Raw genomic sequence first — 15,411 nt, forward strand, 5'->3', positions numbered from 1 at the left:
GTTAATTTCACGGTGTCTCCTGGATAATCATTGCATTAATGATATGTAGAAGCATTTTCGAAGATATCAAAAAGACGCAGCGGGATATTTTGTACAACCTTCCACCACACAAGGGCAGTATTGTATTATATTTCGTCTTACTTTTCAGTCCCATACAATACCTTTTGGAAAATCGTTTTAGTTTTTTTACCGCTGAACTTCACCAAGACGAAAAGCTTCAGCAGAATTCTCAGATATTCTCCAGAAGGTACAGCCTAAAGTAGGCCTAGTCTAAAGTCAAAGTAAGTGCTTTGAATGTATTTGTGATCCTAGCGACGCCTCTGTTGTCCAGAATAGGCATTCACTGTTTTAGTGTCTATCGCAGCCCACTTACGTTTCCCTATGACTTCGTGACTTTGAGTCGAATTAGAGAGTGTGGGGGTTTCACACTGTTCTGTGAATATGTCAAAGCCAAAATACAACTTTTATTTTTTATTTGCGATAATTTTACAAAGAAAAACATTAAGGGATGCTTTTCCGGACACAGATTAAACCTAGATCCCATGCAGATTAAATTTTTTTTATGTTGATGTAGAATTTTTATTGAGCTTGATTTTTTGTCCAATAACTCCAGCTATGGGTTAAAGCGCATCTGAAGGGCTGCAGAAAGAAACAAACAAGGATACCAGAAAAATTGTTGTGCACTAAACACTATTCATTCAGACTGTGGGCTGATCTAAACAGGACATCACATCAGTTTAACTTAACATGAACTCTTCTACAAAGAAGAGCTGGATGAAAGTTTAAAATATAGATGTGATCGCTTGAGAACCCTTTCTATCCAGAGGTTTACAGCAGTAATTCAAACACAAGGTGATACTATAAACTATATTTTTTGGGCTGTGCACTCTTGGGCATTGACACGTTTTTTTTCCCCAAAGAAATTATCGATTTGTTTTTTACGTAGAAATTGCTACAATATCTTATTTATGATGAAAAAAGGCTTGACATGATTGGTCATTTTCAGTCTTTACATTTCCAATAAGGGTGTTTAGACCTTTGATATCCACTGTATGTACAGCAAGTACATCAACTATCACAGGCCATTTGTTTGCAAGCCTCTTACTAATAAAGTGTCTATCTTTCAGAAACCAAATCTGTAATATATTACATTTATCATAGTTGGGTTCTAATGCAGAGAAACTGGAGAAATTATTCATACCATCAATAAATGAATAGAGAAATTATTATTTATGAATTATTTACTGACCCTGGGCTGGCTGACACAAACATTCCTTAAATGTACTGTATCTTCTCTGGCTGTGATGTCCAGTGTATATCAGAGACAGAGAGTGGAGATGCCCTTTTTTGTTAGTGTGTGAGAGAAAAACAGACAAGAATATTTCCTGATTCTGGGAATCTTCCAACCAGGATTTCTATAACATCTGGGAATTTAGGAAAAGCTACTCAAATGATGAATGAAGTGCTTTGATGATAATGTAATATTTATGTAATCATTTGTATATCTCGTTATATTGGGATATTAGTACCTAATGTGTGTACATTACCATTCAAAAGATTGGGGTCACAATGTCATTGTTTTCCATGAAAACATACCTTGAATCAGTTTGAATAGGAAATATAGCAAAATTAATACCAATGTACAAATCTCCCACTTTACCACACCTTAGCACACCCAGACCGGAGTAGTACACATCGTTGTACTAGATCATCCATTTCTTGGCCATTTCCCGCATGGAATTGCCTTCATTTCTCAGATCAAGTATAGACTAACAAGTTTCAGAAGAAAGTTATTTGTTTCTGGCCATTTTGAGCCTGTAATCAATTCCACAATTGCTGATGCTCCCGATACACAATTAGTCTAAAGAAGGCCAGTTTTATTGCTTCTTTAATCAGCACAACAGTTTTTAGCTGTGCTAACATAATTGCAAAAGGGTATTCTAATTATCTATTAGACTTTTAAAATGATAAACCTGGATTTTCAAACACAATGCGCCATTGAAACACAGGAGTGATGGTTACTGATAAAGGGCCTATGTAGATATTCTATAGAAGTTGTTTCCAGGAACAATAGTAATTTATAACAATAACAATGTCTACACTGTATTTCTGATCAATTTGAGGGGTAATTGAATGGACAAACAAAATTGCTTTCTTTCCAAAACAAGGACATTTCTTAGTGACCCCAAACTGTATGTCTGTGTACAGTATGTCTGTATTTCCAGTACATCTACAATATGTTATAGGCTGGCTGCATTGTCATAAACTCAGCTGCAGCTGAGCACAATGACTTAGCTATAAAATGGCACAGACAGCCAGGCAGTTCTTGTGGAGTCATCTTTACTGGAAAATTAAACACATTCTTCTGTATAAATAGCATGGCTGTGTACAACATTTCTCATTAAACTGTACAAGAGGCAGGCAAATAGACAGACTTAGAGGCAAACAAAGGCAAAAAGGAGGCAATTCAAGAACATTACAGGAGAGGAAACAATAAGAACACTAAAACCCACTGGTGCAGCTAACGGGGAGGCACGCTCAATGAGACGAAACTAAACAGTAGTGATTATCAGAGGATTCCAATAAGTGATGCGTTTAACTTATGAAGTTCAAATGCTGAACAAAAACTTAAAGCAACATGGCGAGTGTCCATTCTTTAGTGTACTGCCTTTAATCAGAACCGTGTAGACCCTGGTCCAATGCACCACAGTCACTGTCCGTTGACATGGTTTTACATGTGGTTCTCTGAATGATCACACTGCCATCGGATTTCAGAGATTCCTTCTATCATCTGTCAGTTCTGAAGGACTCTGAATTATGGGTTCAGTGGGAGAGCCAGACAGTTATTGACACAAGATCACAGGTATAAGATCATAGGTCAAGTATAATAGCCATAGTAGTTACAGTACAAGGTCTCAGGAATGGTTAACAGAGGTTTCACTTGTATTTGACCGTATCGTGGAACGCTTTACAAAAGTCTATGAAATTGGATTTGTTGATGTCTCTAGGTAATTCAGCACCCATCTTTGGGCACCTTGTTGTTGATGGATGTTTATTATATCTTATTTGACGGTTTTATATTCCTGCAGAGTATTACTATATTTCATTCTGTTCTTAATGTATCAGGTAAACAGGGCTCACATAATAACAATTTCTCAAAACCCAATATTACTTGCAAATAATTTGTAATGCTCATACATGGTTGAATGGCATGTTAGACAATTTCATGTATAATTCGGGTTTGAGACCTGTCAAGGGTGATAGCAGTGTTTAGTCTCTCTGTGGATCCATGCATGAGTCAGTGAATAGAAAATTACATTTTGCAATGTCTCCAAGCATGTTTGAAGGTAAATCTGAATTTACCATTGTGTGTGTGTATGTATGTGTGTGATTGTGTGTGTGTGTGTGTGTGTATGTATATATGTATGTATGTGTGTGTCTATGCGTGTCTGTGCTTTTATATCCTTCCTGCATCAGTCCTCAGTCTGTCTGAGTCTTGCTTTGCATTCTCTGCCCATCTCTAGTGCATCAACAATGGCACACCCTCTTCTCATGCCTCTCTTTTTGATGAGACCCAACGGAACCACTGTGCTGAGGGGAACAAAGACGTCATCTCTGAGGCGGTGAGATTTCTCCATGATAACAATATTTCATAGTCGCTGCCCTGTGGACAGGATGCACACGGAATGTCATCAGAATTTGAGCTGGCATTGGCAGGGACAAGGATACAGACTTCTCATGATTCTGTCTCATGAGGTATCCATGCAGAATAAGCATCCCAAATGGCACCCTATTCCCTGCACAGAGCACTTTTGACCAGTGCCATTTGTGCCCTGATCAAGAGTAGTGCATAGGAACATAACGTGCCATTTGGAACGCACTATAAATATGGAACAAATGAATTGACGGAAAGCCCCTATCATCGGCATGGGGTCAAAAAGTATTTTTGTGTATGTGAATCAAGGTTTGCCTGTTTTACACTTGTTACGCAGGGAAGTTGTAAAGGATCTAGGTCCACAATAACACAACAAGATGTCCTTCATTGCCTTGGCTGTGTTTTGGTGATTGTACTTTTCAACACACTGACACTGCCATGCATTTCCAGGTACTAGCATTAATAGTATGTAACTTACTGTAAGGAAAACAATGAGGACATGGAGAACTCAGGACCATGGAGAACTCAGGACCATAGAGAACTCAGGACCATAGAGAACTCAGGACCAAGGAGAACTCAGGACCAAGGAGAACTCAGGACCATAGAGAACTCAGGACCATAGAGAACTCAGGACCAAGGAGAACTCAGGACCATAGAGAACTCAGGACCAAGGAGAACTCAGGACCATAGAGAACTCAGGACCATAGAGAACTCAGGACCATAGAGAACTCAGGATCAAAGAGAACCCTTCACAACCCTTTCCACAAAGGATTCTATAACCCCATTCTACGTTTCTGGATCTTATACAGTTTATACAGTTTTAATAACTTGCATTTGTGGATGCAGCGACATACTGTGTTCACAGAAAATAGTTTTTGGAAGTGTTCCTGAGTGCATGGTGTGAGGTCCCCTACAAAATCGTGTCTGTTTTTAAAGCAGTGCCACCTTAGGGCCTGAAGATCACGGCCATCCAATATTGGTTTTCGCCCTTGTCCCTTACGTACAGAGATTACGCCAGAATTTCGGAATCTTTTAATGGTATTGTGTACCGTAGATGGTGAGATCCCCAATTTTACATTGTGATACGTTATGCTTGAATTTTGGCACTACTTGCCCACACAGTCTTTCACAGAGTGGTGAACCCCTCCCCATCCTCACTTCGGATGGACCCATCTTCTCTGGAATTATCTTTTAATACCTAATCATGTAACTGACCTGTTGCCAATTGACCTAATTAGCTGTGTGGTATTCCACCATTCAACATTTGATATGTTGTCTTGGTACTATTTTCTATTGAATAGAGGGTTTAAATGATTTGCACATCATTACATTCGGTTTTTCATAACATTTTACACAGCGTCCCAACTTTTTTGGAAGCAGGGTTGTAGATGGAATCCAGCAAAAGTTTATCCAGTGGGGACGACTGAAAAAACACTTGGTAAAATGTTTCTTTGTGTAAGGTCTGATACGGCGTTATCACTCAGGTAAGGATGTGTCACACTTCAGCGACCAGCACTCCCTTCCCCTCAGTCACCTGGGTCTCTCACTCTGGCTAGGCTCATTCATTAGTCTTTATATTATGTGTACCCTCTTTCTTCTAGTTGTGCCCTCCTCTCCATCTGTCTCTCTGTCTTGATTGTAAACCTTCAAGCACTCAAAGGAATTCATGTTTTCCTCCTCCGCTAAAATGCAAAAATTCTCCTGAATATATGTCCCCTTGAACAAAATCTGCTCTTCCCTTCTCCCCCCCCCCCTTTACCCCTCTCTCCCAGAGAGCAAACAAAATAATCCTTCACACAAACTCCACTTTTCATTTTTTCATTTCTCTCTGTATTCATCCCTCTCATCCACATACTTCGCCCCCTCTTCCTGATTGCCATGACTTGCACTTGTTTCCCATTCCATTACTGGATAAAGTGCTTCTTTATGTTCTCAGGATTATCACCTGCTCCCCTTTAATCCCACGGTGACTGTACCCTGGCTGTGTGTGTGTGTTCTGGGAGTATGGTTCAGAGAGAGCTTCAGCAGCAGCTTCATTTTCCAAATGCATCATTAAGACTTCTTAGTCCTGGTGATGAATGTGTGACGAAGTTCCCTGACAGCCACCTGCACAAACACAACCAGTATGACTGTCGCGCCGCCAGGGACGGCAATTAAAACACAATTACCTTTATTACTGAGGACACGTTCGTGGGAAAGCAGAGCGATTAAGGGGCTTACCGCTACACTTTGAAATACTTACTAAACATGTGTAGATATTAGGTTTTTATAATTAATAGATTAGCTTCACATACAGTGTACAGTTTCTACCTTTGTTCATTTTCTACATCATACGAAAACAAAAATGGCATCGGAAACATTTTCTTTTCTCTTGTCTCTCCCGTCCTTTGTCCGACTCAAATCCTGGATCCTGGACCTGGATCCAGTGGAGCAGGGTGCTGTTTGGGACACAGACTGGGCCTGTTGCATGTGCTATTGGACTGACAGGTTGCCAAATACTGACTGCAGCACTGACTAGGGAGAAGCATATCTTCTGCTAGATCTCGAGTGCGGATGGCTTCATTGCGATAAAGTCAGAAATTGGCAGAAAAAGAGAGGTGACTGCCGAGGGGAGTTTTCTAAAAAACAAGGTCACAAGGAGACACCTCGCGGCATCCTGTCTTGTTTTAGGGACAAAAGCAAGAGGTTGATTAGCATGGTGAGGCAGAGGGACCAGTTGAAGGGCTGGATTAACCCATGCACAGTATGTATGCCATATTGTCCCACAACTCTCCTCTTCTCCTGCTCCTGTCCCACGTCTCGTCTTCTCCTGCTCCTGTCCCACGTCTCCTCTTCTCCTGCTCCTGTCCCACATCTCTCCTCTTCTCCTGCTCCTGTCCCACTTCTCCTGCTCCTGTCCCACTTCTCCTCTTCTCCTGCTCCTGTCCCACATCTCTCCTCTTCTCCTGCTCCTGTCCCACATCTCTCCGTCCTCCATGACACGTTTCCCTGCTTCTCCTCCTCTCCTTCTTTCTAGAGTGCCACGTTGAAGTCAGTGACTAGGAAGTCCACATGGTCCTTGTCTTTGTTCTTGAAAGCCTCAGCAATGAGACGTGCAGCCTCCCTGTGCTCCCGGCCCCTGAGGGAAACCCCATTCACTTCCAGGATCACTTGACCAACTCGTAGTTGTCCGCAATTATGCGCCGAACCGCCCCTCTAAGACAGAGAGAGAAAAAACAAGAAAATAATGGATACAAAGAGAAAGAAAGACCACCTTATAGTTCTCATACTCACACAAAATATATGGCTAAATATTTCAGTAAAACTTAAATGTATTTAAATACATAACTTTATGAAATATTTATATATAATATTTTGAAACTTGGCTAGGGGTCCTCCAGGTGTTGCAGTTAGTCAGCACTGCACTGGGTTGGAGGGTTTAGTAATTGAATATGGTTGTTTTGGCTCATTGTGCTCTAGCAACTCCCTGTGGTCGGCTTGGCGGCCTATTAGCTCAACTGAGGTAGAAGCCCGGAGAGAAGTTTCCGTTCTCTATGGGCTTCTGCCTTTAGTACAACAAGAACGACAGCGTTAGTACAACAAGAACAACATTGTTAGTACAACAGGAACAACATCAGATGTGCCTCAGAATACACAGTTTCTCGACATTGACTCTCCCGAGTCCATTGGATGTTGTAGCATTGAAGAAGAGCCCTAATCTCCAAATGGATATCAAATTGGGAAAAAATGTATGCAGTTTGCATACATAAAATTGCCAGATTTTCATCTTTTATAGAAAAATATGTAAAAATAAGGTCTACATTTAGATATATATAATTTCTACAAATTACAGTGGGGCGAACAAGTATTTGATACACTGCCGATTTTGCAGGTTTTCCCACTTACAAAGCAAGTAGAAGTCTGTTATTTCTATCATAGGTACTCTTCAACTGTGAGTGACGTAATCTAAAACAAAAATCCAGAAAATCACAATGTATGACATCACATTTTATTGCATGATATAAGTATTTGATACATCAGAAAAGCAGAAATTAATATTTTGTACAAAAACCTTTGTTTGCAATTACAGAGATCATACGTTTCCTGTAGTTCTTGACCAGGTTTGCACACACTGCAGCAGGGATTTTGGCCCACTCCTCCAAACAGACCTTCTCCAGATCCTTCATGTTTCGGGGCTGTCGCTGGTCAATATGGCCTTTCAGCTCCCTCCAAAGATGTTCTATTGGATTCAGGTCTGGAGACTGGCTAGGCCACTCCAGGACCTTGAGATGCTTCTTACGGAGCCGCTCCTCAGTTGCCTGTGGCTGTGTGTTTCAGGTCGTTGTCATGCTGGAAGCCCCAATCACGACCCATCTTCAATGCTCTTACTGAGGGAAGGAGGTTGTTGGCCAAGATCTCACAATACATGGCCCCATCCATCCTCCCCTCAATATGGTGCAGTCGTCCTGTCCCCTTTGCAGAAAAGCATCCCCAAAGAATGATGTTTCCACCTCCATGCTTCACAGTTGGGATGGTGTTCTTGGGGTTGTACTCATCCTTCTTTTTCCTCCAAACACGGCAAGTGGAGTTTAGACCAAAAAGCTCTATTTTTGTCTCATCAGACCACATGACCTTCTCCCATTCCTCCTCTGAATCATCCAGATGGTCATTGGCAAACTTCAGACGGGACTCGACATGCGCTGGCTTCAGCAGGGGGACCTTGCGTGCGCTGCAGGATTTTAATCCATGATGGCGTAGTGTGTTACTAATGGTTTTCTTTGAGACTGTGGTCCCAGCTCTCTTCAGGTCATTGACCAGGTCTTGCCGTGTAGTTCTGGGCTGATCCCTCATCTTCCTTATGACCATTGATGCCCCACGAAGTGAGATGTTGCATGGAGCCCCAGACCGAGGGAGATTGACCGTCATCTTGACCGTCATCTTGAACTAACAGGTCTGAGAGAGCCGGAATTCTTACTGGTTGGTAAGTGATCAAATACTTATGTTATAAGTTAATTATAAATAAATCATACAATGTGATTTTCTGGATTTCTGTTTTAGATTCCGTCTCTCACACTTATGTACCTATGATAAAAATTACAGACCTCTACATGCTTTGTAAGTAGGAAAACCTGCAAAATCGGCAGTGTATCAAATACTTGTTCTCCCCACTGTATATTCCAATATATCATTTTTGCATATTTTTACAGTTTTTGACTTGATTATCTACAATCAGAGGGGTTGGAAATGCCACTCAGCTTGCAGTGAAAGACAACATTTTCAGCATGATCAGCTTTAGGCATGACATTTTATTGTGTTTCCTATTATATAAGTAAAAGGAAACACAAGGTATCGACTGTTCAACTAAATGCTTACCTGCCGGTTCCCTCACAACAGATATAATAGAGTAAATAATGTACAAAATAATGATAATTCATTTAAAGTAATAATGATATTAGTAGAAATAAAAATAAGGGAGAGTTTTGGGAAGGCCATCATTTGCAGTATTCACATGAGGATCAGGTTGGGAAATCACTCACATTATTATCAGTAGCAGTAGAGTTATTTACAGAATTATGTGTTTTTTATTCACAGAGTCAACCACAACTACTTGGAGCCACTGGAGCAACATGGAGACGGCTGTGAAAGGAACAAAAGCAGTTCCGGGAGTATGATAGGGGAAGGAGGCCCAGCGATCCCTTCAATCAACCATACCACTCATCTGACTGTTCACAACATCAGGTACCATGACAGCCCAAGAGACATGGTTCAAATTCATCTTAGATAAGGCAGAATCTTGATTTTGTACATCAAAGTTTAAAGTGTTGCACCAACTTACAACAGGATTTATAAGGATAAATCACTAAACTAGGGTTAATGATAGGGGTCAAAAAGGATTCACCATACAGTATTCTAAATTAATCTTCATGGAAAACAGAGGGATTATGGTAGTCCAGTATAGGACCGTATAGCACCAGAGGGACTATGGTAGTCCAGTATTGGACTGTAAAGCACCAGAGGGACTATGGTAGTCCAGTATAGGACCCTATAGAACCAAAGGGACTATGTCAGTCCAGTATAGGACCATATAGCACCAGAGGGACTATGTTAGTCCAGTATAGGACCGTATAGCACCAGAGGGACTATGATAGTCCTATGTAGGAACAAAGAGCACCACAAGCACCAAGCTGTTACTCAGAATTTTTTTATTGCCCTGGTTACAGTGATTGATATGACTTGTATTATGCATCCCAAATGGGATCCCTTTCTCTATATAGTGAACTTCTTTTAGTCAGATAAGGCTAATGCTAATAAGGCCTTATCTGCAGTGACTGATTGGACACACTGCGATGGCAGGGGTGCATGGCAACACCACATTGATATGAAAATCCACCTGGCTCCTAAAATAGAGACAAACAAAAACTGATAATTAAAGAGAAAGGTGGAATAAAACAAATGAGAGCATCTCATGAATGATGTCTTTTGTCTGTTCATTTCCATTACATTCGCTGATTAGGACAGCAACAGAACTGGAATATATCCCAGTCAAGCCCGTCTATTTCTCTCTCTTTCTCCGTCTTCTCTATACATACACCTCCTTCTCTGCTGCCATTCTCAGTCTGAATGCCCTTTATTATTAACACATACCAGCTCTCTCCCCAGCCTCACTCCCCCTCCACCTCTCCTCTCCCCTTCCTCTCTTTGATTTTGAATACACTGATTTCCCGGCAGTGCCTTTATCGCTCCCCTCGCAATCAGCAGCTCTTTTATTTTTCATTAGCCTTTCACCAAAGCATCTTTTAAGCAGGGGGCTTACAGTGGTTCAATACACTCCACTAAAAAGCACAGTTTCCTCCCAAGTCCTCTGCTGACAGAGACAGAGACATAGACAGACCACAGACAGACAGACAACAGACACACAGACAGACAGACCACAGACACACAGACAGACAGACCACAGTAAGACAGACACACAGGTAGACAGACAACAGACAGACAACAGATACAGAGAGAGACCGATGCAGACAACTGACACAGACAGACAGAGCCAGGCAACTGGTTATTATTGACAGGTCATAGCCTTTGGTCTTCAGCCAAGATGATAACCCTTGTATAATATATTAATGTCAGCCACTGCTCTCAGTGAATATACTCTTTAGAGGTAAAGATAGAGAACATACTAAACAATCATCTGCTTGTTTAAAGAAATGAAAGGTGCTGATTTACTATGTTGATTTACTATTACAGTTCAGTATTTGTATGCCAAGTACCTGGCAAAGGAAAAGGGCTGTACTTACCTGAGCTGGAAGGGAACTATCCATACAAATGCATCCATGGGCCTCTTACCTTAGTCACAGCATCACAAGGTTGATCTTTGACCCTGTTGCTATGGCTACCCTCGTATTTTAAACGAAAAAGCCTCCCTTTGCAGCAATTTCCTGCTAGCATATAATTAACACACAGATGCCACAAGAAGCATTAGACTGCCTGGCATTGTTTTATAGTCGCAGGTCCTCTGAGCATTACAGACCTGTAAAAGAGTTTGTGGTCAAGGTTCTAATTAACCCTGTATGTGGCATGGTTGTCAGCGTTCCCACGCAGAGGCTGGGTTGTGTAGTCCAGTGTGAAGTGACAAAACTGACAGAGGCTGGTTTTGTGTAGTCCAGTGTGAAGTGACAAAACTGACAGAGGCTGGGTTGTGTAGTCCAGTGTGAAGCTACAGAACTGACAGAGGCTGGGTTGTGTAGTCCAGTGTGAAGCTACAGAACTGACAGAGGCTGGGTTGTGTAATCCAGTGTGAAGTGACAAATCTGACAGAGGCTGGGTTGTGTAGTCCAGTGTGAAGTGACAAAACTGACAGAGGCTGGGTTGTGTAGTCCAGTGTGAAGCTACAGAACTGACAGAGGCTGGGTTGTGTAGTCCAGTGTGAAGCTACAGAACTGACAGAGGCTGGGTTGTGTAATCCAGTGTGAAGTGACAAATCTGACAGAGGCTGGGTTGTGTAGTCCAGTGTGAAGTGACAAAACTGACAGAGGCTGGGTTGTGTAGTCCAGTGTGAAGCTACAGAACTGACAGAGGCTGGGTTGTGTAGTCCAGTGTGAAGCTACAGAACTGACAGAGGCTGGGTTGTGTAATCCAGTGTGAAGTGACAAATCTGACAGAGGCTGGGTTGTGTAGTCCAGTGTGAAGTGACAAAACTGACAGAGGCTGGGTTGTGTAGTCCAGTGTGAAGTGACAAAACTGACAGAGGATGGGTTGTGTAGTCCAGTGTGAAGTGACAAAACTGACAGAGGCTGGGTTGTGTAGTCCAGTGTGAAGCTACAGAACTGACAGAGGCCGGGTTGTGTAGTCCAGTGTGAAGTGACAAAACTGACAGAGGCTGGGTTGTGTAGTCCAGTGTGAAGCTACAGAACTGACAGAGGCTGGGTTGTGTAGTCCACAGTGAAGCTACAGAACTGACAGAGGCTGGGTTGTGTAGTCCACAGTGAAGCTACAGAACTGACAGAGGCCGGGTTGTGTAGTCCACAGTGAAGCTACAGAACTGACAGAGGCCGGGTTGTGTAGTCCACAGTGAAGCTACAGAACTGACAGAGGCTGGGTTGTGTAGTCCAGTGTGAAGCTACAGAACTGACAGAGGCTGGGTTGTGTAGTCCAGTGTGAAGCTACAGAACTGACAGAGGCCGGGTTGTGTAGTCCTGTGTGGGAGAGGAGTTCGCCCAGGCTAATGACAGAGCTGACATGCAGAACACTGAGTCCTGTGACTGGATCAATTCTGACAGGTTCAGGAGATTGCCTAGCAAGTTGTCATGTCACAGATAACTTCAAACTGACAGGTGAGAGGAGCGAAGAGGAGTCCCACCTGTATGGTGACAATGCGTGGCAGAGGCTGACGAGTGTTGGCACCCCCTTCAATGGCAATGCCCAGGGTGCTGGCACTCTTTGCCACCCTCACCAGTATGGAGGTGGGCTCCAAGAGACCTGGCTGCAGACAGAAAGAGAGAGAGAGAGAGAGTGTGTATATAACTCTGCTTTTTCTTTACACCTTTGTCACCCATTGGCTAACACATTGAGACTGTAACCACTACCCTACCACCAAACTGCAATAAGAATAAAGGGACAGGTAGAGGCCGCTTGTTCATTATGAGACATGATAGAAAGGTGATTGAATGGACGACAAATGGAAATGGACATATAAATGAGTCAATGAGAAAAGAAAGAAAAACGGTATGTGCATAATGAGCGAAGAAAACAAAAATAAATCCCAGCCAGGGTTGACAACACTCTCAGAAGATAGATCATTCTGTTTGACTTTTTCCTCTTCTCCTCATCCCTCACTTTCAGCTCGCTCAGTCCATTCATCCCCCTAGCCATTCGTTCCTCCCTCCATCCATCTTTTTTCTCAGTGCGTCGTGGCTCCCCCCCCGCCGCTGTGTCCTCCTCACCGGTTTGGTGGGGGCGTCCCCTCCTGTCCCTCGTTGGGGCCGCGTGTGGGTGGGACGAGGACTGCTCTCCTTGCCGAGACGTCCCGACTCACCAATGTCCACCCCGCTGTCCTCGCTCAGCGTCTGGCCACCATCGGACAGCCGGGACAGGGTGGCACCTGGGCGGAGGGGCGGAGGGGCGGGGGGGAGGGGCGCAGGAGGTTAATGCCTGGCACACTGACACATCCAGGGCACAGGGACATAGCTGGTCTCCGTGGTTTCCGAGTCAACCCCATCCTTTCCTCAACCTCCTCCCTCCAGTACACCTCCGGTCGCCCCCGTGCCTCTTACCTCGCGTGCGGGGAAGGGACCGCACCTCGTTGACGTCCGACTCGCCATTGGGCCTGTGCACCTCAACCATGACAAATCGCTGCTTGTTGGAGCCGGGGGAGGCCTTGTCTGGGCGCTGGGGAGGGGGTGCGGATGGGGCAGGGAGTGGAGGCGGAGGCGGTGGGGAGGGGGCGACTGGCTTGGTCCTAGTGGGGGACTGGACTCTTGGGAAGGGGCCTATGGGGTGCTGGCTGACCTTGGAGAGTTGGGTGGTGGCCATTTCCTTCCTGAGGGCAGAGGGATCCCTCTTTAGGGGAGCAGAGGGATCCTTTTTAGGGATGACCTTGGGTGAAGAGGGTTCTATAGGGGGGTTACGGGAAGGGGCGGTGAAGTATAGCCCAGAATTTGAGGATTCGGAGGATGTGCGTTTTTTGACCTGATCCCGTCTGCTTGGGCTCCTCTGCACCCCCGGAGGAGGCGGGGGTTTGAAGGTGGGGGGAGATTCGGACGTTGAGTGCACCTCATCCTAAGGTAAGAGGAGAACAAAGAGATCACATTCCTTTCATCCCACAAAGCAGGTATATATTCCACAGCACGTCATTACTCCACAGACATACCACCAACTGTCACACGGCTCAGCCAGTCAGGCCATGTCTCCACTGAGCCCTTCAGGTTAGACCTCCCCGGTCTGCTATGTAATATTTCAACCAAAACCAGCAGTAAAATGAACCACAATGAAAACAGTAACATGAGTGGCCAGTGAATGAAAGAAAGTGATTCATGCTGGAAAAAAAGGAGAGAGAAAGGAAGACAAATATGTGGTGGATCAATGGATCTGAGATGTTTAAAGACCCTTCAGGTCTCTTCTCTTTGTGTCTCACATAATAGCCTGCATCTTGGAAACAACACAACATCTGTCCATACTGGTTACCGTTGCTCGGGTAACCATTGTTGTTCAGTCAGAGTTGTTTGTGTGTCTTTGTGTGTGTTTCTGATTATAGCTTTTACCTCATGTGTCAGAGAGCAATCGCCCCCTCAGTAAAGTGGAAGCAGTGAGAGAGTGCTGAAATATCCTGTAAATCCTAAAGACTCCTCTACAAGAAAATAAATGAACTGAATATCCATCATTTCCTGTTCCCCTGGCTCTTTTATTTTCAGTCTTGTTGTTTCCCTATCTCCCTCCATCCATCCCTTCCTTCATTGTCGGCCTGGTCCATCTTTCTAAGGTTCTGGGTCTGGGTCGGACCGCGGGGCTCACCAGAGAGACGTCAGGCAGTGCATCCAAACTCCCCTGGGACTCCTCCCCATTGCTCTCAACCGTACCGTCATTCTGAGAGAGACCAGAGGAGACAGAAGGAGCAAGAGAGAAAGAGAGAGGCAGAGGGAGAAACAGATGGAGAGTAAGTGAACAAATGACGAACAGAGCAGCTTGTTTATCCCAAAGCAAATGTTGAGTCCAAATGACATTTCTTAGGAGTAGTTCAATCTCTCAAAGAGAGAAAAAAACTCTCAATATAATTCTTAATCAACCTACCAATAATGTCTGGATTGCAATATGACAGGTGGCCTCTCTTCACAAACACACACAGACACAAACACACACAGACACAAACACACACACAGACACACACACACCTTACTATTCTTGTGGGTCCCCCAGACACTGTTCTCATCTCAAATCCTATTTCTGTGGTGCAGTGGTCTAAGTCACTATCGTTGAGTCTCCAGAATCTTGCTGTGGCATTGTTGCAATCAGGCAAGGCCCTAAATTTAACCCTTAAAACATACCCTTATGCCTAAACCTAACCCCTAAACTGAACAAAAAGCTATTTTACTCATGGGGACTAGCAAAATGTGCCTACAAGCTCAAATGATATTTGTTTTACTCTTCTTGCAAGGATCCTGCACACACACAGCATACAGCCAAGTGCAATAATATCTGCATTGTCTATTATTTGTTGTTTACTGTTTATTGTGTTCAGATCAGCAGTCCCCTTCATTAAACTCTGCATGTACCAAAATAAAAGC

The 15,411-nt window shown here is 43.6% G+C and overlaps 1 protein-coding gene and 1 long non-coding RNA gene across 3 annotated transcripts in view; one reads left to right on the plus strand and one right to left on the minus strand.

The window, feature by feature from the left end:
- Nucleotide 1: 1 nt before the first annotated feature.
- Nucleotides 2-14,669, plus strand: LOC105014929. Its single transcript, XR_004576791.1, has 4 exons — nt 2-281; nt 3,525-3,623; nt 9,227-9,373; nt 14,610-14,669. It is a non-coding gene; the product is annotated as an uncharacterized LOC105014929 (long non-coding RNA).
- Nucleotides 6,145-15,411, minus strand: part of whrna (whirlin a) — an 87,704-nt gene continuing 78,437 nt past the window's right edge. For both annotated transcript variants that reach the window (XM_034297010.1, XM_029125193.2), the window contains 5 exons: nt 14,642-14,713; nt 13,405-13,909; nt 13,075-13,232; nt 12,492-12,614; nt 6,145-6,850 (listed from right to left, as the gene is read on the minus strand). In XM_034297010.1, coding sequence (XP_034152901.1) covers nt 6,668-6,850; nt 12,492-12,614; nt 13,075-13,232; nt 13,405-13,909; nt 14,642-14,713 — 1,041 coding nt within the window. In that variant the 3' untranslated portion in view covers nt 6,145-6,667. The remainder of the gene's footprint in view (nt 6,851-12,491; nt 12,615-13,074; nt 13,233-13,404; nt 13,910-14,641; nt 14,714-15,411) is intronic.

This window comes from Esox lucius, chromosome 14 (assembly GCF_011004845.1).
Source record: "Esox lucius isolate fEsoLuc1 chromosome 14, fEsoLuc1.pri, whole genome shotgun sequence".
Classification (NCBI taxonomy): Eukaryota; Metazoa; Chordata; class Actinopteri; order Esociformes; family Esocidae; genus Esox; species Esox lucius.